The sequence below is a fragment of the Asparagus officinalis genome, chromosome 8, assembly GCF_001876935.1.
Source record: "Asparagus officinalis chromosome 8, Aspof.V1, whole genome shotgun sequence".
NCBI lineage: Eukaryota > Viridiplantae > Streptophyta > Magnoliopsida > Asparagales > Asparagaceae > Asparagus > Asparagus officinalis.
In genome coordinates, this window is record NC_033801.1 from 104,847,016 (window position 1) to 104,870,247 (window position 23,232).

At 35.5% G+C, this 23,232-nt stretch overlaps 1 protein-coding gene across 2 annotated transcripts; it reads left to right on the forward strand.

Moving 5' to 3' along the window:
- On the forward strand, positions 8,544 to 18,153 carry LOC109822896 (protein TIFY 10c-like). 2 transcript variants are annotated; one of them, XM_020389156.1, is made up of 5 exons: positions 8,546 to 8,767; positions 9,563 to 9,731; positions 9,823 to 9,989; positions 17,617 to 17,680; positions 17,774 to 18,153. In XM_020389156.1, exons 1-5 carry the CDS (start codon positions 8,656 to 8,658, stop codon positions 17,898 to 17,900), a joined length of 639 nt encoding a protein of 212 aa, XP_020244745.1. In that variant the 5' UTR covers positions 8,546 to 8,655; the 3' UTR covers positions 17,901 to 18,153. The 2 variants fall into 2 exon arrangements, with proteins under 2 accessions (XP_020244746.1, XP_020244745.1); XM_020389157.1 differs by lacking the exon at positions 17,617 to 17,680 and having other exon boundaries at positions 8,544 to 8,767; positions 17,774 to 17,862.

The following is a 23,232-nucleotide window of genomic DNA, read 5'->3' on the forward strand; positions in this document are numbered from 1 at the left end:
ATAACCATATGATCAACATAAACAAGTGCATCCATTTTATTGCACCTATTGCAATAGGATAGTCATATGCGGGATTATTGCTATGACCAGACACATGCACTACATGCGCCCAAATGGGTCATAAACCCAAGGGTTTTATATTTTATTGATAGGGGTCATATCCCTAAACTTTTTGGTGCCAAGAGTATTTGGGTACCAAAATATGTTTGATTTCAAGATCAAAATTTTAGTTTCTTTCGTTTTTGTTTTATGATTTTTTGGTTGAATTTTCTCTAATCAAAATTTTCCAATCTATTTGAGTTATGATAGAAAATAATTTCTTCCTAGTTTTGAAATGATTTTGATTTATATATTCATTGTTGAACATAATAATACACAATATTTTGAAATTTTCAAGTTATTAGTTTAAATTCAAAAGCAGTACATTTTCGACACTCATCAGTCAACTGACCCTTTGCAATCGGTCGACCAATGAATGGAAACTAGCTGACCGATCACATATGATCATTCGACCAGCCAGAATGTTTTCTGAGTTTTACTGAGTTTGTGTTTGATGGGTTATTTTTATGGATTTTTGTCTTAGAACCCATGTTTTGGAAATATACGTTTTGTTATTTACAACGTATTACAAATTCTAAATGTTTTTTAATTTTGTTGAGAGGTTTATGTTTGAGCAACCCCCCGTATTTATTATCTTGTTTATCAGAAGCTAAAAGCTTTATATGGGTTGAAACAAGTCAAGAGCTTGATATGGTTGTCTCTCTTGTTTTCTTATCAAACATGATAAAAATTGATCTTGGTTTGTTTTATCCTAAGTATATTTTTTTTATCTTTGTGAATGAAACATATAAAAATATTTGACATTGCTATTTGCTTGATCACTTGTTCTTCAAAAATAATGATTTATAAAATTTTGGATTTATTGATAAAACATTTGATTTATGATTTTTAAATCTTTGATTTTTTTTAAATATATTTATGTTTTAAGACCCTTGTAACACTTTTTCTTAATGATACATATATATGTGTTCACTTGGTCTTTTTGTATGTGAGTTATAATTAGCATGTTTTTATAATTATGTTTGCTCACATTGTGCTTCATTTGTGTAAAATTGCCTTAAAGCATGTGTTATCCTAAGTCCTTTATTTGCTTTGTCATTTCCATTGATATATGCTATGTGGCATTTTGATAGGAAGAGCTTTTTCCCTATATTTGTCTTATACTGATACGAGTCGCCATACGAGCACCTTTGATCATGGAATTATCAAAGGTGGGGTTGAGAAGAAAACAACAGGAACACACAAAGACAATGCAATTGGTGAAGGAAAATAACTTCTCTAGATTATGAAGAATAAAAAATTACAAAATCTCTCTCTCTCACAATCTCTCTAGAATAAAGAACAACTTCTCTATCCTCACTAAACTCTAATCCCTTGATTAGAATCTTTCCTCTGATGTTTAGAAACCCTAAACAATCCCTATTTATAGGTTAAACAACGAGGGTAGGAAAGTGGTAAATACCCAAGTCAAACCCAACTAGAATTCATCTCAAAACATAATCCAAATTAGCCCAGGAAAACCCCGTCAGTCGACCGACATGCCTGGTATGATCGACCAACTAGAAACAGGTTTTTGGACCCTGTAAGGTATCTGTTTTTGGTCAACCGATGATGAGCGATCGGTCGACCGGTTTTGCTTTCGCGGTCGACTAATGTCATCCCTTCGGTCGAGCAGCCAGGGCCTGAGTGATTTCCTTTATTTTTCTGCTTTTGACCATTTTCACTGCCACCAACGGTTCTGCCCACACTTCTATTATTAAGCTACCATGAGAATCGTCTATCCTCAAGCTCCTATGAGGATCGCTAAGTTGCCGAAGAAAGGAAGAAGATACACCCATATCATGGCTCCCCCTTTTGGAACTTGAAGTCTCGTTCAAATTAGAACTCCAGCTGAGGAAACTCTTGAGCTCCTCCTTCCCTATTGAATCACCTAGCTTTTTTATGAGCCTGACCTTGACATCCAATCATAAACGACTCCTTCGTCCCCCGTCTCGTCGTAGTCGCCTTTCACTCCAAATTGCAATCCTCTTTCAGTGGCTCTTCATAAGGCCTAATGAACTGCGAGACAAACCTCTTGCTTGCATTTACTAGCCTCTTCAGTTGGTTCACCGTCACCAAGTTTGTCTCCTTTGGAAAATATGCTGAGCGAAATATGAAGTTCTCACCGTCTTTGGTGAATGTGTACTTCTGAATCCATCTTTCGTAGATTGTGTATCTATCCTATAAATACGGATTGCCTAATATAACCTGACAAACATCCAATGAAACTACATCGCATGTGACCTCATCAATATACGACTCGTGGAGTGCAAATTTAAAAGTGTATTGATTAACCACACTCAGTCCCACCTCCTTCTGAATCCACCCTAATGGATATGGCTTTGGATGCTTGAGCGTCTTCAGACCCATCTTCTGAACCAAGACCTCAGATATCAAGTTCTTCTCACTACCTGAATCAACTATGGTATCCACTAAACTAGTCTTCACTTGTAACTTAAGAACAAAGAGCTGCTCCCTGTGGTCTTCGTCTTCCTTCATGACCTGCTTTCCTGACATAAGGTTGAGACTTTTGTTAGGCTCTGTTATCCCTGGGACTTCTTTCGGACCTTATGCTATCGCATATGCATTTTCCTCCTCCTCCTTCTTCAACCCCTTTGATTTGAGATGATGATACTTCTCACAGCACCGATCAGCTATATGTCTTATCTTTTCATAATGACTACAAATTAGTCCTACTTTCCCTAGATCACCCTTCTTCTTCCCCTTCTTAGGTTGGAAACCAATCGACTCGCCTCCAACTTGCTTCACCTCTCCCTTCGTCTCGTTTCTCTTCTTCTGTTTGACTTTAATGGCAATAGCCTTCATGCTTACCTCTGTAATCAACTCAACCGTGAACAACTTCATCTCCTTCCAGATATATTCGTTCAGACCTGTCATATACTTTATAAAAATAGAGTACTCCTCCATTGTGATGTTAAGGACTATCGCCTGTTGCTGAAACTCCATGGTGTATTCTTGAATGGTCTGATTTATCCTCTGGCGCAAGCCATACCACTTGTACCAATGCTCTTTAAGGAAACTCACAGGGCAGAACTGCTTCCTTGATAGCTCCGTGAACTTGTTCCATGACACCACTTTCTTCTCCTACTTATAGTAGGATTTCCACCACGTCAATGCGTGTCCGGATAGCTTCAATGTCACTAAAATAATATTCTCCTTTGATGAATAGTTATAAAGAATAAAATAGGTCTCCATACGCTCGATCCAATCATTAAGACTCTCAACATCGACACTCCCATCATAAACATGAATCTCAACTCTGAAATCAATCTTCAGATTCTGATAAGAACCCTTACCCCCTTGATACGGAACAGTCTTGACAGCCCCGACCTCCTTGTCGAAATCTGAATTCTCACTACCTCCATCAAATTCTATAGGTTTCTTCTTGGGCCTCACCGAAGATTCACCTTTTATTTTGCCTCCGTGGATGAGATCGACGAGCTTTATTAGAGTGAAACTGATTGTCTTGATCTGTTTTTCTATCGTATCAAGCCTTGTTGAATTGTCACTTTCTGTCATCTTCTTCTTTCTTGATTTCTAGACTTCTTCCAAAGACACAAAGATCTCACTTGTCTTCTTGTATTACGATCGAGTAAGGACCATACATAGGATACCCCTTCACAGGATATGATTGCTCTGATACCAACTTGATACGAGTCGCCGTGCGAGCACCTGTGATCACGGAATTATCAAAGGTGGGGTTGAGAAGAAAATAACAGGAATACACAAGATAATTCAATTGGCGAAGGAAAATACCTTCTCTAGATTATGAAGAATAAAAGATTACAAAATCTCTCTCACACAGTCTCTCTAGAATAAAGAACAACTTCTCTATCATCACTAAACTCTAATATCTTGATTAGAATCTCTCCTCCGATGTTTAGAAACCCTAAACAATCTCTATTTATAGGTTAAATAATATAGGTAGCAAAGTGGCAAATACCCAAGTCAAACCCAATTAGAATTCATCTCAAAACAGAATCCAAATTGGCCCAGGAAAACCACGTCAGTCGACCGACATGTCTAGTTCGGTCAACCGACTAGAAATAGGTTTTTGGACCCTGTAAGGTATCCATTTTCGGTCGACCGATGATGAGCAATCAGTCGACCGATTTTGCTTCTGCGGTCGACCGATTTCATCCCTTCGGTCGACTGATTTCATCCCTTCAGTCGACCGGCCAGGGCATGATTCTCTAATTTCCTGATTTTCTTTGTTTTTCTACTTTTGACCATTTCCGCCGCCACCAACGGTTCCGCCCACGCTCCTATTCTCAAGCTACCAAGAGAATCATCTATCCTCAAGCTTCCAGGAGGATCACTAAGCTCCCGAAGGAAGGAAGAAGATACACCCATATTATATACTCACCCATGCTTATTTGTAGAGAGAGCTTACGCTCTCTTATCTCTTATTTATTATCCCCATTTTGATGTTGACAAAGGGGGAGAAACATGTATATTATGAGTATATCTACTGCTTTTGCTTTCTATTATTTTTATGCATGAGGAATATAAATTGTATATTCATTTAGTATCATGCATATTTTATATTTCTTTGTATAGATTGTTTGTAATCATAAAAAAGGGAGAGATTGTTAGGTCTCATGTTTATGAGCCTATATATCTAATCTGGTTTTGATGATTAACAAACAATTCCTAACAATTTTATCAAGAGTTTATATTTGATTATTAGGTATTCTACATAAAGATCCTCAGTCGGAGGTTGGTTGGACTTGCGCTTTCACGATCACATTCAAATAATGTTGGAAGGAAATAGGAATGAAGTCATCGCATTTCAAGTCAAAGATTCTCTATTGCGCTTCATCCTACCAAATCAAGCTTATTGAAGATTTATAGCTTGGTATAGTGATTTGTTAGTCTAGGTTTGTTTAATTTATGTGTTATGTGTATAAGCTCAAATATTACACACGTACATGTTTTCGTTTTATAGCTTTCAATTTAAAATATGAAACAAATAGTTATATTTACATACATATACATTCATTTTATATTTATCATCTTTGTTTTGAAAAATAATGTATCTATGGATTAAATACTTGATTGCACTATTTTATATCTTTTCTCAAGTCTATTAATCTATTGAAAAGTGTTTCAAAATGTGTTTGAAAAGATTTCATCAAAATCAAGCTTTGACGATTTCGTATTCTTGAACAGTTTGCAAAATACATGAGTTTTCACAATTGAGAAATAAAATTTGAAATTTTTTCTCTAACATGTTCATATTCATATATACAAATATTTTACCAAGTTTTACTAATTTTGGAGTTATTTTGTTATTTTCAATTGAATTTACAAAAACATGTTTTTAGCAATTTTTTAGAATTTAGAATATCTATTTTAAAACAGTAATTTCTCACAAATGCAAAATGATATTTTAAAAATTCTTTCTCTAACATGTTTATCTATAATTTTAGTAGCTTCCCTCAAAATTTCATTATTTTTTGAGTTGATTTGATATTTTTAATTAATTTTATAAAATCAGCTATGTAAATTTTCAGATTTTAGATTCTGTGAACAGTGTCTGTGAACAGTGTGGCCAACCGAAACTGTCAATCGGTCGACCAAACAGTAATCCGTTGTAATAATAGCTAGTTTTTTTTAGATTTTGTTTTTTTGGTGTTTTTCTTAGGTATTAGGCTATTGTTTTGAGCAACTATAAATACCCTTCAGCCCTCAATACTTGCTATGAACAAAGAAAAGTTTTAAAAATAAGTTTTTACAAGTTTGTTTCAAGTTTTCAAAGATAAAAAATGTGTTTTAGTTTTGTGAAGAGAGTTTCACAAGAAGACGGGATCATCTCGGTTTGAAATTCAAGCTTCAAGCTTCATATCTCCATCTCTCTTGTTTTAGAGAAGTTTTTCTAAACTCGTCTTCTAGCTATCTATTATTTTAATTCTCATATTTATGCTAGATTGATTTGAGTTTAATTTTGATTTCATTATACTCATTGTTTACACACACACACCTTGAGCTTAAAAAATTTCACACATAGTAATTTGGGCTGTGGTTGTATCTTTGAGAGGGGGTCTAAACTTAGTTCTCATCTTGTTAGAGAACAAACAATTTGTATTTGAGCTTATTTATCGAGAGATCACATTGTAATACACAAGAACACCGAGAGGAGTGGTTAGGAGAGACGTGGTCGATTCCAAGAAGAGTGGCGTCGGTTGTAAAGCCTAGGGAGATGTTATAAATCCGAGCACTTGAGAAAAGCGACATGGGCTAGGCCAACACTTAGACGGTGTGTTGTGTGATTGCATTGTGAGAGTTATAAAAGTTTTCGGTGAGCTAAAAAACTGATTGTGTAGTTGTTTTTGAGATTAGTAGAGACTCTCCTCGAGGGTGAGGAGCGGAGACATATGTCAAGGATGACCGAACTCCGTGATCATATTGATTGTTTGTGTTTGGCATTGGCATACTTATTCTTGTCTCATTGTTTATATCGCCTATTGTCACATTGTTTATATTTGTTTATCTTTGCATATAATTTGTTGAATAGCATACTTGCTAGGATATTTCTTTAATAAGTTTTAATTTGGCATCAATATCGGATTAGATTAGCAAATACCATATTCAACCCTCCCCCCTAGGGTAATTCACTCTCAACGTTGGTTTGGTTTTTGAGCGGGACAGTAGCGGTGGGCATCTATGTATTAAATACGTAGATTCGGATTACGCTGGAGATTTGAATAAACGCTGGTGGATGACAGGGTATGTGTTCACTTTGACTCGAGCGCCGGTGTGTTGGAGATGCACCTTACAGTCTATTGTGGCTTTGTTGACAATGGAGGCAGAGTATATGGCGATTACGGAGGCTGTTAAGGAGGCGATTTGGCTTCGAGGACTTTGGAGGATCTTTGTGTTTCGCAGCGATCCGTCACTATTTATTGTGATAGCATGAGTACTATTTATTTGTCGAACAATCATGGCTTTCATGCGAGGACGAAGCATATCGACGTTCGTTATCACTTCGTTCGAGATGTTCTTGAAGATGGGGATGTGGAGCACATGAAGGTCCACACAAAAGATAATCCAGTGGATATGCTCACGAAAGTGATCCCGGGCAACAAGTTTGATCATTGTAAAAACTTTATTGCAAATTCGTAATTGTTGAGGCCTTTTGTAGCCATTTGGATGAACTAAGGGCGGCTTGATCCCTTGGGAGAGGGGGTACGTAGGCAACCTCATTGGTGCAGCCGGATTTGGTGAGACGACGCATTGGTGCTTATGTTGGTGTCGGCTCAGTTTTTGAAACACTTTGCCGAGGTGGAGAATTGTAGAAAACACGGCGAAAATAGAAATTTTGAAGCTGGGAAGAGACTACAGGTTTCTATCGGGTCGGTCGACCGACGACATAGGTCCGGTCAACCGACAACCTGTTGGATTACAAGGTCTGAAACCCTGTTTCTAGTCGGTCAACCTAACGAGTTCGACTGGTCGACCGAAAATGTGCACATTACAGGAACTTGGAAATTTGTCTCTGGCCGGTCGACCGGTGCAACCCCTGCGGTCGACCGAAAAGCGGATATGGGCCGGATTTGTTTCCTGGTTTGTTTTGGATTAGGTTTTGCTATAAATAGAAACACACATTTCTAGGGTTTCTTAACCAAAGGATTAACATTGTTTTGAGCAGTTTTGTGTGGGAAATTATTATGAGGGAGTGTGAGATCATTGGTTGGGTTATTTTGAGAGTTATTTGAGAGATTGTAACCCGTTGTTTCTCCTCCATATAGTGAAATCTCCCCATCCTCTCCCCTGGACGTAGGAAATTTCCCGAACCACGTAAATCTCTGTATTTGTGTGATTTTGGATGTTAATTTTGTGAATTACACTCGTGTTTGGTTCTTCTCTCATCGCTCGTCGACTCAGTTGGTTTGCGAGCACGCTTTCGCACGGCGCGCAACACAATACAGTCTTACTCGTGTTAGTTTAATTTGGTCTTATATTCGATTCATTTCGGATTGGAGTTTCTTCAATGCTTATAGAATGAACAAGCTGAAATAGCCCATGATATCCAAGTTTTATTTGGATCTACGTACATCTAAGCCAGTCTAAAAAAATGCATAAGTTTCATGTTTACTCAGTTCAGAGACCGAACAGGATGGATGGAACCAAACTGAAGTAACTAGGTTCGGGTCGAATTGAATAAATCACGATTCCAATTTTGACAAAATAAATATTAAAATAAATCGGACCGTCCGTTTGCGCATCTCTTTCCAAGAATCAAATCAGAGATCAACTTTACCTCCTTTGTTCTCATGCTTGTGGGCCCCAGGAAACTGTTTCATCATCAAACGTTCAAACAGCCCCGCACCTGTTTCACATCCTTGTGCTGTAGCCTTTTTAGTGAAGACTTGGTCTCCCTCTAGAAAACGTGCTCCTTCTCTCCAAACCCCCAAAATCACCACGTGCTTTTTAGTTTATAAAGTAACAAGACCGAAATCATAGCGAGAAGGAAAAGCACAGGGCAAGCAAACTGAGACCTCGAATCGGGTGCTCCGCCGGTGAGAATAAGAGATGACGTCTGAGAAAAAGTCTAGCTTCTCTGTTACGTGCAGCCGCTTGAGCCAGTTCCTCAAGGCGAAGAGGAGCGTTGAGATTCCCTCTTCGCCTCAGGAATCAACCAAAGGTAACCTTTTTACACAAGTTTAACCCATTTATGATTTTTTAATTTTTTCCTTTTCTTTTTTTTTTTTGGGTGGAGTTTTCTATGTTCAAGAAGTTGGGTGTTGCCAAAAAATAAAACTCTAGGATTTGTATTAACTAAAAATTCTTATGTTGAAAAATCTTGATATATTACTTTTGAAGATGCTTCTAATAAATTGAGGATTAATAATTGAGTAGTTGAATTTATAGGTTTTACTGTTAAGATATCTTTTGTAATTAAATAAAGAACAAAATATAGGTGCCGGTTTTACATAAAAAATCAACTTATTTATTTTTAGATATATTTTCTTTGAATTTTGTAAGATTTTAGGAGTTGAGTTTTGTTTAGGGTTTTCCCCCCTTCTTTCTCAAGAAGTGGATGTTTTTTAAGACAAAAAGGGTCTGGGATTTAATTAGTAGAAATTATTTTTGCTAGAAATTATATTACCCGATAACTTTTTCTTTTTTTCTTTTTTATGGAAGGATACCAGATAACTTCTTTTAAAATGCTTATAATAGATTTCTGAAATAGTTTTTTAATAACTAAGCAGTTGAAAAAATTTTCTGAATAGACTTTGAATATTAGTTTTTTTTGTTAAATATAATTTGTTTATGTGTGGATTAATAATTTCCTCTGTTAAAAAGTTTGCCAGAAAAACTATTTTCTATTGTTAAGAAGAAATCATTAATTATTTAGAAATAGATGAATCTTCTGGGTTGTTTTGTTAATTGCTTTATTATTTGCAAGTAAAATAATGGAAATGTTTTTCACGTTTAGGATCATTTCGGCCACCAACCATTATGAGCCTGCTACCAGGGGCCGATACGTTGGCCGAAACCAAAACTGACACCACCGAAAATTTTACCGTCACGAACCAAAAATCGGCAAAATCAATGCACTTGTTTCCGATAAGCTTTGGCCCTGCTGACAACAATAATTTTACAAAGTAAGCATCGCCATAATAGTTTTTTTTTTCCTTTTTTGATTTTTTGTGTAATTATTTTCTTAAGCCTTGGATATTGTAAACTTTTTATTAGGGAATTAGGGAAACATCAGCTGACGATATTTTACAAAGGAAAAGTGGTGGTTTTTGATAATTTTCCATTGGAGAAGGCGAAGGACTTGATGAAGATGGCAAGTACCTCGGCGTTGGCTGAAAAGCTACCCGGGTACTGCCCGCAGCCGGTGCAACAAAGTCCTTCTGGTAATTTACTACCCGATTTCTAGTACTTTGAAAATTTAATTAAAAAATCCCTAAATTGATGTCCATCATTTGGTTTAGACCCTTTATTACTAAAAAAGATAGGACATCAGGACATCCATTATGAAAAGAATGTAACGTCATATATCATGTTAAATCAGATGTTCCCCCACCACAACCAAAAAATAAAACACCCCACCCAGCCCTCCCTCCAAAAGCCAAAAAAAAAAAAAAAAGGAGAAAACACTCGCAAATTTAGATGACTATCAGATAACCCTGTAACTTTCAAAATACTATCATAAAAGGGGTTATCAGAAAACCACTTTTATCTTTAAAACTTAGTTCGAAACCCCCTAAAAGTGTTAATCGCAGTTTTCATTGGAAAAAAATATCCCCATGTGTAATTTTATTACCAATGTGAAAAATTACAATTAAAGCTGTTAAGGAAGTTTGAAATCATAAATTTAAAGGGGATTTTATGATAGCCCCAAATTTTCTAATATTTTTATAGTTATTGGGGTTTAATCACCCTCTGTGTAAAGGGAGGATGATATTTAATTAGCCTATAATATATTATGCTATAATATGTTATATTAAAAAAGAATCAATGAAAAAGTATGGGACACCCCCCCCCAGCCCCCCCCCCAAAAGCCAAAAAAAAAAAAAAAAGGAGAAAACACTCGCAAATTTAGATGACTATCAGATAACCCTGTAACTTTCAAAATACTATCATAAAAGGGGTTATCAGAAAACCACTTTTATCTTTAAAACTTAGTTCGAAACCCCCTAAAAGTGTTAATCGCAGTTTTCATTGGAAAAAAATATCCCCATGTGTAATTTTATTACCAATGTGAAAAATTACAATTAAAGCTGTTAAGGAAGTTTGAAATCATAAATTTAAAGGGGATTTTATGATAGCCCCAAATTTTCTAATATTTTTATAGTTATTGGGGTTTAATCACCCTCTGTGTAAAGGGAGGATGATATTTAATTAGCCTATAATATATTATGCTATAATATGTTATATTAAAAAAGAATCAATGAAAAAGTATGGGACAACTTTGAAAACGTCTTTCTAATATTCAAGAGGAGATAAGTCCTAAGTCATACTATAAAGAATTTTCAGACTCTCAATTAATGACTTTTCCACGTATGATTAAAATTTAGTATATTAGATGTTTTATTCTCGAGATAAATTTAGTCTGTCAGTGTTACTCAAACAACTACAAAAAGGGAACAACATCTCTACTATTTTTTAGAGTTGTTGAAGATGGTTGGAACTTGGAACTAAGTTATGGCCTTTTTCCCATGATTCATTTGTTGATGACTGTTTTCCAATATTCTAAAACTTTTTATATGTTATTATAACGTGGGCTTCATTAAAGAAATTTTTTTTTGTAGAAATGCTAAAGTAAATCAGATGTGTTGTAATATACTAAAGAAATGAAACGAAAAATGGACAAGAGACAAGAGAATAAGATAAATTGTAATTTTCATTTCATATCCTTTTTTCCATACATCCACCAATTTATAGATACATTGTGGAAAACAAAAAGACATTGGACTAATAAAAAGTCACCAATAAATATTCCACATTAATAAAGTAATGTCCACATTCATTTTGTCTTTTAGGTTTCCACAAAATGACTTTTGGATTTTAACACTCCCCCTTGGACATTACTTCGAGATGTCAATGCCTCATTAAAAACCTCGCTAGAAAAACCCAGTGGGATAAAAACTAGTCGAGGAAAAGAGTACACGACATTAGTAGATTCTTGTTGCATTAGTTGCCTCATTAAAAACATTTAACTAAGAAAACCCTATGGGACAAAACTTAATAAAGGGAAAAAGAGTACAACTATAGATCTTCGGGATCCAAACTTGTGTTGCATTAGTTGCCTTATTAAAAACCTTTAGCTAAGAAAACCCTGTGGGACAAAACTTAGCAAAAGGAAAAAAGAGTACAACTATAGTCCTTCAAGGCACAATCTTCGGGATTGCGTTGAAAATTCGCTCCCGCTGATGATGATAATCTTCTGAGTCTATGCTAAGAAAAACCCAATGGAACAAAACTTAGCGAAAAAGGGGCAAATTATGATAATAGACCTTCAGGGCCCAATCTTCAGGATTGTTCTTTAAGAATTTGCTCCCCCTGAAGAAGATAGTCTTTTGAGCCTATGCATATTGTGAACATATTTCTCATAAGTTGACGTAGGCATAGATTTAGTGAACAAATCTGCAAGATTGTCACTTGAGCGAACTTTTTCGATGGTGATTTCACCATTCTTTTGGAGCTCATGTGGATAAAAGAATTTTGGCGTAATATATTTTGTCATGGTTCCTTTTACATATCCACTGCTCATTTGTGCAACACAAGCTGCATTGTCCTCATAAAGGACAGTGGGGGAAATATCATCTTTCGCTGGACCACACGAACCACAAATATGTCATATCAACGATCTTAATCATACACATTCTCGTGAGGTCTCATATAAAGCGATAATCTCTGAGTGGTTAGAAGAAGTAGTCACCATGGTCTGCTTGACAGACCTCCAAGAAATGGCAGTACCACTATAGAGAAATACATAACCAGACTGGGATCTGGCGTTACGGGCATCAGACATGTAGCCAGCATCCGAATAGCCTACCAATGTCATATCTTAGTATCTTTTATAGAATAGTCCAAGATCTTTTGTTCCTTGAAGATAACGAAGGATATGTTTAACACCATTCCAATGCCTCCTTGTAGGAGAAGCACTATACCTTGCTAGTAAGTTCACCGCAAATGCTATATCAGGCCTGGTGCAATTTGCGAGATAGAGAAGTGCTCCAATAGCGCTCAGATAGGGAACTTCTGGCCCTAACATTTCTTCATTATCTTCTTTGGGTCTAAATGGGTCTTTATCCACTTCGAGGGACCGGACAACCATTGGTGTGCTAAGTGGATGAGATTTGTCCATATAAAACCTTTCCAAGACCTTTTTCACGTAGGTCGACTGGTGTAGAAAAATTCCTTCTGGGAAATACTCGATCTGCAGGCCGAGACAAAACTTGGTTTTTCCCAAGTCTTTCATTTCAAACTCCGTCTTTAGGCATGAGCTAGCTTCTGTAAGCTCCTTGTGCGTTCCAATAATATTTATATCATCAACATAAACTGAGATGATACAGAAGCCATTTTCGGATTTCTTTATAAACACACAAGGGCATAAGTCGTTATTTACATATCCCCTCTTCAGGAGGAAATCACTCAGTCGATTATACCACATCCTACCCGACTGTTTTAAGCCGTATAATGACCTTTGCAATTTAATACTATACATGTTGCAATTTTCATTTTCACTCAATTTAGGGATTTTAAGTCCATCTGGGACTTTCATATAAAAATATTAACATCTAATGATACATATAAAAATATGGTCATGACGTACATATACTGCATATATAAATTCATAGTTTCTGCCATAGGTATTAACTTGCGAAACGTAATACAATCACTAATAGGAGAATATTTTACATCTAAATCGATGTCGGGTCTCTACGTGAACCCATTGAGCTATGAATCTCGCTTTATATCTTACCACCTTACAATTCTCATTTATTTTTCTTATGAAGACCCATTTATATCCTGCAGGGATATATGAACTACATGTTCAAAATACTTTAGCGAGTTCAGCTCAGTCTCAATTGCCACTTTCCATCTCACCTAGTTCGAGTGCTTCAAGCACTCTACTACCGACTTAGGTTCTGGATCCAGATTATTTTCAGAGATAGTAAGAGCAACTGTAGAGGCAACTATGTTGTCGACAACTTTCATATTTCTATTATATATTTCTCCTTTTTCACAAATTCGTGGCCACTTTAATTCTTATTTTATGTTAACCAAATCCTCGCCATTTCCCTTAACGTTTGGATTTGGCCGTTCCGCATCTCCAGTATTGTGATTATCTAGTGCACATGCAATTTACTGGAGATTCCATCTTCAGGATGAACCTCTTCTGGAGGTTATGAGCGTGACTGTCTTTCTATATATATAATTTAGTTTGCCGCGGACTTTTATCTTTTACACTAACATGTTTTATATGCTTCTGGCACAATATGCTTCTGGCATACTAAATCATCAATGATATATTCAACATGAACATGGGGCTTAGTCACTCTTTTCTTGGCAGATTATCATGTGAACTTCTGGTTCAGTTTGATTAGTACGTGGATATAAATATTGAAGATCTTTTTCACCAATGGAATTTCTTGACATTATTTTGTATTTTGGGCACTAATCTCCCCCTAATGTCGAGAATTGATCTTCAATAATAATGCAGTCAGCGTACTAAATTGTAAATTGATCCCCTAACATGGGCCATAGGTACTAAATTATTGACGGAGTTTCATAAATAATGTATGTACCTTCACCGAGGTCCCATAGAGGTACGCTATGGTGGTGATATAGAAACATGGACTGCAAATAAATAATACGCAGATGGGAAATGTTTTGCTTCTACACCACGTATTAGATAAAGGGGAAAAATTGTGATATGCAGTTGGTCGGATTTGGTTTGAATGCCCCATTTAATTTAAGAAAATCCGACGGATCAAATTTTACCCAAGATGACCCAATCTCTCATGCCAGAGTTTAAAAGAATTTGGGTCCCTAAATCTTAAATTCATCGCAACATGGTGTATTTTAGGTCGGATATATGTATAGTACAACCCTGAGGAGAAAGATGGAAACTTCTCCACAACCACGTATTAGATAAAGGGGAATAATCAAGGTAAATACATAATAATTTAAATAAACCCATTCGAAATTAAAATTTTCTTACGAAAAACATGTAAAATAAGCCTAGTGAGAATACAAACAACTAGAACAAGTCTTGAAAAACTAAAATAGACTAATAAAACATGCATAACATGATCACTCCTGGTCATCAAAATCATCAAGCTCCATCTTCAATAAGTCATCATCGTCCAGATTCAGGTTATCATCATAATTGTCATCTTTTAGGGCCATGTTTGCTTCAGGCAAACTGGCATGATGTTTTTCACCTTGTTTTGACTTCCCCTTTGAGTCCTTCATCATTCTCTGATAGGCCTCAACCAAATGTTTCGGTGTACGACATGTGCGAGACCAGTGGTCCTCACATCCACACCGATAGCAAGCTTGCTTGTTATTAGCAACATGTTGATGAGAGTTAGGCTTGTTTGAAGGAGATCTATCCTTGTTCTGACCCTTGCCATGGTCCTGAAGACCATAAGCATTGCGACGACCACGACCTCTACCACCATGATAAGACCCGCGACCACGTCCACGACCTCTACCATGTCCACGTCCATGAGTATTACTCTGATTTGTGGCATGTGCTTCAGGCACAGCTAGCGAACCAACTGGTCTAGCATTATGGTTGCGCATCAGAAGTTGGTTGTGTTTCTCTGCAACTAGTAACGCAGAGATCAATTCAGAGTGTTTTGAATAGTTTTTGGTCCTGTACTGCTATTGGAGTACAAGATTACTTGCATGGAATGTAGAGAGGGTCTTTTCAATCAATTCAGCCTCTGTAATGTTCTGCTTACAGAGCTTCAGCTGTGAGACAATGCGGTGGAGGGTTGAATTGTATTCAGTTACGGATTTAAAATCCTGAAATCGCAAGTTTAACCAATCATACTGTGCTTGCGGAAGCATAATAGCCGTCTGTTGGTCAAAGCGATCCTTCAGGGATTGCCATAGAACAGCAGGATCTTTTTCAGTAAGGTACTCATTTTTCAGGTCTTTGTTGAGATGATGACGAAGAAAAATCAATGCCCTCATTTTTCAGGTCTTTGTTGAGATGATGACGAAGAAAAATCAATGCCCTCATTTTTCAGGTCTTTGTTGAGATGATGACGAAGAAAAATCAATGCCTTTGCCTTCTGGGCAGAGGTGCTCTGAGAAGCTGGAGCAATAGTGTTGCTTAAATCACAAGAATTCAGGTAGATTTCAACATCTAAAGCCCAAGTCAAGTAATTGCTGCCATCAACGGCAAGCTCAGCAAATTCCCTTTTGATGATGTCAGACATTGTTCAGAAATGCTATAATTATCAAAAGAAGATATATCAATCCACCAAATTTATAAAATATTGCACTATACAAAGTGTGCATACAAACAGAAGTGAATAAACAAATCATTAGTTACAATGCATGCCGCTTCATTTTTGCTAAAGCCGAATATTCATTCACTTTACAGAATTTACTATAGAGTTCAAAAAGCTTGCTGTGATTGTGCATAAGATTGTGTAACGTACTCGTTTAAATAAAGCTACATCATACTTAATATATATCTTATGTCGTTAATAGTAGTGCACGTTGACAGAGTTTAGATAGTGCTCAACATTAATGTACTATGTAGTAGTTTATTTCAATTACTTGACTGCGCATTACTCATATCATAGTTTTGTTTGTTAAGAAAATTAATGTGTTACTTATGTGCGTGTATGTGGTTCTACCTTTCTACATGGAGTGAATAGTCCCCAGTGACTGGATATATTACATGGTATCCTCCTTGAGGAGATAGGAGGCTTAATGCCAGATTTAATTATGAAGCAAACGGCTTTGTTGAAGTGAAAAGAAAAAAATAATTTAAGAATGTATATCAAGTAAACCAACCAATCTCCAGTGATTAATATGCAATATCATGACCATCAAGTGTGGAATGTGATTCAGAATATAAGTATCATGTACTGCACTGTCCAGGAAAACAAGAATAAAAGGCCAAAATGAATTAATTTCATAAAAGCATAATTTAAAAAAATGGAGATCATGACATTGGGAGCTTTTATAGCAATGGAAATCATTGCTCCACTCTTGAAGGTTTAGACATTATGTCTCTCAAGTATACTATATTTGTAAACAATTAAATAACTGAATTACCAAAAAATTAATATTGTGTATCTCTGTTCCATACATTTTTACAATCATTGTAGTATATTATCCATATAACAGTCTTCCATTTCACCTTGTTGTAATATGAAATTTAAGTGAATTTGGTATACTATCATATTGATTAAAGATACTAAAGTTTTTAAAATACATCATACTACAGATTTCAACATCAAATAAACATAGTCAATATATCATCATCACATGGTTCCAAAGTAAATTGCATAACATACTGTTATAGAGGCATAATCGATAACGAAACCATGAAACTTTGTAAATAGACAAATGTCAAATGTATTATTACCTTGCAGAAGATATATATTGAAAAATCTATTACCACGAACCGATGATCACGAACCAGCTAGAGCCACTCGTGCTGATAACGTGTTGTAATATACTAAAGAAATGAAACGAAAAATGGACAAGAGACAAGAGAATAAGATAAATTGTAATTTTTATTTCATATCCTTTTTTCCATACATCCACCAATTTATAGATACATTGTGGAAAACAAAAAGACATTGGACTAATGAAAAGTCACCAATAAATATTCCACATTAATAAAGTAATGTCCACATTCATTTTGTCTTTTAGGTTTCCACAAAATGACTTTTGGATTTCAACAAGATGTACTTTGTTGTCTAGGTGTAAATCTTATTTCTCTTTTTAGAAATATTTAGTGTCAGTTAACCTAATAAATATTATGTGTTTTGCAAATAGATTTATCTATGCCAATTGCAAGGAGGGCCTCCCTGCATAGATTCTTTGCTAAAAGAAAAGATAGGCAAGTAATTTCCACGTTTATTTTTATTTAATATCCAGTTCATCTAAATTTATTATATAAATTACTAACAATTTTTTAAATTTCCGAATGCAGGATAAATTCAAAAGCACCCTATCAAGTAAACGAATGTTCTTCAATAGTGGGAGATTTGAACAAGAATCAAGAGACCCGATCATGGCTTGGTTTGGATACGGAACTCTCAAACCCGAATCCTAAATAAGAGATTATAAGCTATTATTACTGTATTGCCTTGTCTAGATCCTGATTATTGTAGAATAACTAGTCATAGATATTAGCTACAAGCTATGCTATTGTTTTAATCTATTTTTCATATTTTAATTATTTTTTCTTAAGGGATCAAGACTGACAACTAGATGTAAGGAATATATAGCATTATTACTGCATAAGACTGATATCTCTCAAGAAATGATATGAGAAATTATTTTATAGGTTATATATTATATATTGTGGAAGATTAGTAGCTCTTAGAAATTAGCATAAAATAAAAAAAAGAACATGTGTTTTATTAATTTTCTTGTGAAAATGTGTGTTGTATTAATTTTTCTTGTGCTTTGTGGATTCTCTTGGAAGGATGAAGAGGTATGTTACTTGTTTGAACTAAGATACAAGCCTAAAGGGCGGTGAATAGGTTTGCTATAGATTTTTGTTGAAACACAGATTTTACAGCGGAAATAATATCAAAATACAAGTGAAAAACCAAACCAATCACAAACCATAGAACACACAAGATTTTATACTGTTTTTGATAGAAATCCTACGTCCACTCTTCCTTCTCACGCAGGGGCTTCTTCACTATGACCTGAGTTCACATGAATCGTAAGCCAATTCAGCAAGTTCACAAAGACTGCATCTTGGAATCTACCCGAAACTACTCATCTAACCTAACTCATCACATATGAGTAACACTAGCCCTATCTAGTCATAACCCTCAATTATCACCCCCTTACGTCATAAAAACAAGATAAAACAAACAAACCAAAACAATTTAAACTCAAATAAAAAAGATCATGCAACCCTTTTTAAGCAAATCGGTTTTCAAAAGAATTGAAGCAAAACTTGATGAAGAAGTGTTGATGATGTTGAATCCAAGGGCAACTCTCCTTGCTAAAACGATCCGAAGATGCTGACCACTACGAGATAAAGTTTGATAAGACTCCAGGGATTTAATCACAAATCAACTCTTTACACAAACACTAGAATAAAATCTCTCTCTTTTTTCTTAATGCAAGAATCTCTCTAAAATATGATCTATTCTTATCTTATATGGTATTTCATAAAAATGAAAGAGATATAGGAATCATAGTAGCAATTGGAGAGAAAAGGGGTAAACGAACAATTAAGATTAAATCACAAAATCTGCCAAAACTCGTTGTCACCATCGATGAGCAATCCAGACCATCAATGATCCCCTATGCACCGTTGATGGTTACATTATAAGCTATCAATTGGCTGAGATGTAGTTTCTGGAAATTATCAAATATGCACTATAGTCCATGTATAGCTGACCATCGATGGTTCCATGTAGACCATCAATTGTGTGATTCATGTTTCTATTTTTCTTCAATTGTGCACTGTAATCTATAGATTGACTCATGATCATCAATGATGTCCTTATGACCATCGATGGTGTGATGGTTGAAATCAACATGAATGTTGATTTTTGTATCATTTTGCCTCGTATCTTTCATATACTTATTTATACTAGAAATATATCATCTCAAATAATTATCACTAATAAATGAGAGTTTGTTGTTACTCAAACAAGAGATATCATATGAACTATGTTCTAACAATTGTTACTTATAGTAACATAAAGCATAGTGGAAATCGAGATCACAAAATAATAGCTAAAATAAAACTACAAGCACAATCATAAGGGTTTACATGATTTTTCTACAGGTAGAAGCAGACAAACTTTCACTAAATTAGAGAAGAGATTACAACTATTAAAGATGAGATTGATGATCTCTCAAACTCTCTCTGATCAGGATATTTTTTTTTAGATACTCTCTTTCTCTTAATTTTTGTCATGCCCTAGATCTGGGCATTCAACTACTTAAATTGAATTAAATTCAAGTACAATAATGATTCCTAAATCCCTATTCAAATATGGTTTCTATTGGCTAAAAATTATATTCAATAGGAGAGAGGATTACTAGCTAACTGTAACAAATCTTCTTCTTGGACTAAATTTGATCAACTCTGCTAAAAACTAATGTTGCCATTAGAGCCCATGGAGCTATCATCATCTCTTGATGCTGAGCAAGTCCATGCGATGCATGAACTTGCAAATTGAAATTGGCTTGGTCATCATATCTGTTGGATTATCATTAGTATCTTCACCTCATTCCTCTTCTCTAACCCTAAGAGGTGGTTCCTCACGTCGATGTGCTTCGTCTTCTCATGAAAGACTTGATCTTTTGTTAAGGATATAGCAATCAGAATATCACAAAATATTATAGCTTTCTCCTGAAGAAGACCTATGTCGCTAAGGAGACCTTTTAACCAAATGCCTTCTTTTGCCACATTTGTCACTGACATGTACTCTGCCTCATTAGGAGATAGTGGAACTTAGCACTGCAATGTTGCCTTCCAGCTAATAGCAAAACTTCTAAGTGTAAAAGCATAACTTTTTAACGACTTCCTTTCATCCAAGTCTCCTGCATAATCTGAATCAACATATCATATCACATCCAACTTTGTACTAACTCCTTCATAAACTACACCAACATCCATTGTTCTTTTGAGATATCAAAATATTTGCTTCCTAGTAACTTTTTCTCGGTTTCATCATACACCAGCTCACCACACTAACAACATGCATGATGTAAGAGCAAGTGCACATCATAGTTTGTATCAAAACCTTCGGGGCTCAAATATGGGACTCTTGATATGAACTAAGTTTCGGATTTTGTTGTTGATGCTAAATCAAAAGAAAGGTGAAAGGCACTATCAAAGGGGTAGTCACAGAGTTTATTGACAAACCAAATCTCTCCAGAATTTTTTGAATGTAGTTCTTTTGTGATAGAAAGAGCTTACATTGAGTTGACACTTTCAATTCTCAAATAGCCATAATGCTCGAGATACAATGAGCATATCATCCATATAAGAGTAGCGTTGTCCAAAACGACTGTGGCTCGAACCAGACCCAAAATTTAGCCTGATTCAGGCGGGCCAGAACTAGGCCCGAGCTTGAGAAAAGCTTTAGTGCATCAAAATGTTTAGTTCATCAAAACATTTGATTGATGAATGTAGAAAATTTCTAGATCCATCTACTGTACAGGTGATAATGCGTTTATAAGATTGGTGGGCGTCAAAAAATAATCTACTGTACAGGTGATAATGCGTTTATAAGATTGGTGGGCATCAAAAAATAAACATTAAAGCATCAACCGTTTTGCTAATATTGAAGAAATACTTCAATATTTGATGATAGCAGATTTTGTAGAACAAGTATAGAAGGTTATTTATAAATTTTAGTTTTGGAATTATAAATCTGTAATAAATTATTCTGGAAAGAGTTGTAAATGATATTGACATATATGAGTAGATACCAACCTAGTTGGGATATATTCATTTATTTTGATGAGATAATTTTTAAAAAAATATTGTAATTATTAGAGATTATCAAATTAATAATAAAATAGAATTTATTTCTGATTGATTAATTTGTCTAAATTTTATAAATTGTATAACTCTAAGTGATTAATAATAACATTGAATTTCTTTGTAATAATTTCACTTTTTAAATACTTATAAATTCATATCTTTTATTTTTGAAAACTCTAAATTTCTTTTATTTTTTGTAAACAATTCAAAAATTTTAGCAAAAAATTAAAAATAGAAATAGTCGGGACAGTCAAGTGTCTGGCCTCAACTGCCCGGACCAAGACCCAAACTCGGTCCCGACCTAGTAGATCAGGGCCCTGATCCATGTAGGGCATTTTTCTAGCCCGGACCCGGATTTGCGGGCTAGGCCGAGCACCCCACTTGGACACCCTTATGTAGGAGTAAATAAACCAATGAGCCATCATTGAGCCTCCTATGATAGACACAGCTGTCAAATTGACTCCTATTCTACCCATGCTCCATATGAAGCTGTCAAGTCTCTTGTATCATTGTCTAGGAGACTGCTTCAACCCGTATATGAATTTCACTAACTTTCACATGTGATCTTCTTTTCTTGGAATTGTATAACCTTCCGGTTGGCTCATAAAGGTCTCCTCCAACTGACCATGGAGAAAAGCCTTCTTCACATCTAGTTATTTGTAAGCTCCAGATCCTAATTTGCTACTAAAATGAGTAACAACTGAATAGAAGTGTGTCTAGCTACTGAGAGAATATCTCATTGTAATCCACACCCTCTTTCTAACTATAGCCCTTTTCAAATAGACGAGCTTTGTACCTTGTTCCTATAGTACTAGGGTTTTCTAACTTCTTCTTAAAGATTTACATGCAATCAATAGTCTTCCTTGCCTACGGTGGTTTGACTACATTCTATGTATGATTCTTATGAAGAGACTTCATCTACTCTCCTATAGCAACAACCCATCTTGTAGATTTCGGGCACGCAATAGCTCTGAGGAGGTTAGATTTACCTTTTGGCTTGGCTAGAGGTATACTTTTTGGATCTTGTTGTTGCTCTATTACCGACTCTATTTGATCGCTTGAGGTTCCTTAAACCTCCTAAACCTGCCGAATATCATGATTTTCCTATTGGATCTCTTGCTAGACTGGTCGACTTTTTTAAAAAACTGTAGCTATAGGAGACTCCACTATTTACTGGCACATTTCTCTGCTATTAGAGTATATTATTCCTTTCTTGGGCTAAGCATAAACTCTCATCGAGTATGACATCCTTATAGTGTATCAACTTTGATCTTAGCAGACCAAATTATATATCCTTTGACCCCATCACTATAAACAAGAAATACTTCCTTCTTCTCCCTTGCTTTTAGTTTTCCTTCGCTAACATAAAAATATATGGTGCACCTAATACTATAATTCTCAAATTAGAGCAATTCGCCAGTTTACCTGACCATACTTCAAACAGAGCCTTGAAATCTATAGGTATAGCTAGGGAATTATTTACCAAGTAAGTTGTTGTACTAATTGCTTTAGCCCAAAAATTCTTCGGCAATCTTGAGTTAGAGAACATTCATCAATCTTTCCCCAATAATGTTCAATTCATCCTCTCTGCAACTCTATTTTGCCAAGGGTCTCTCTACAATACGGTAACTTGTGATGCCTTCCTTCATAAAGAAGTCATCAAACTCTTTCTAATAGAACTCCATGTTATTATCAATATAGAAACACTACACTTTCTTCTTTGTCTTTTGCTCTACTAGCGCCCTTCGTTGCTTGAAGGCTTTAAACATGGCACTCTTATGCTTCAACACATAAATCTGCACCATTCGTCAATAATCATCAATCAACGATAGAAAATACCAAGCTCCATCGTTCAACGGAATGGGAGCGGGGCCCTAGACATCCACATGGATGTAATTAAGCTATCTCTTTTTTCGATGCAC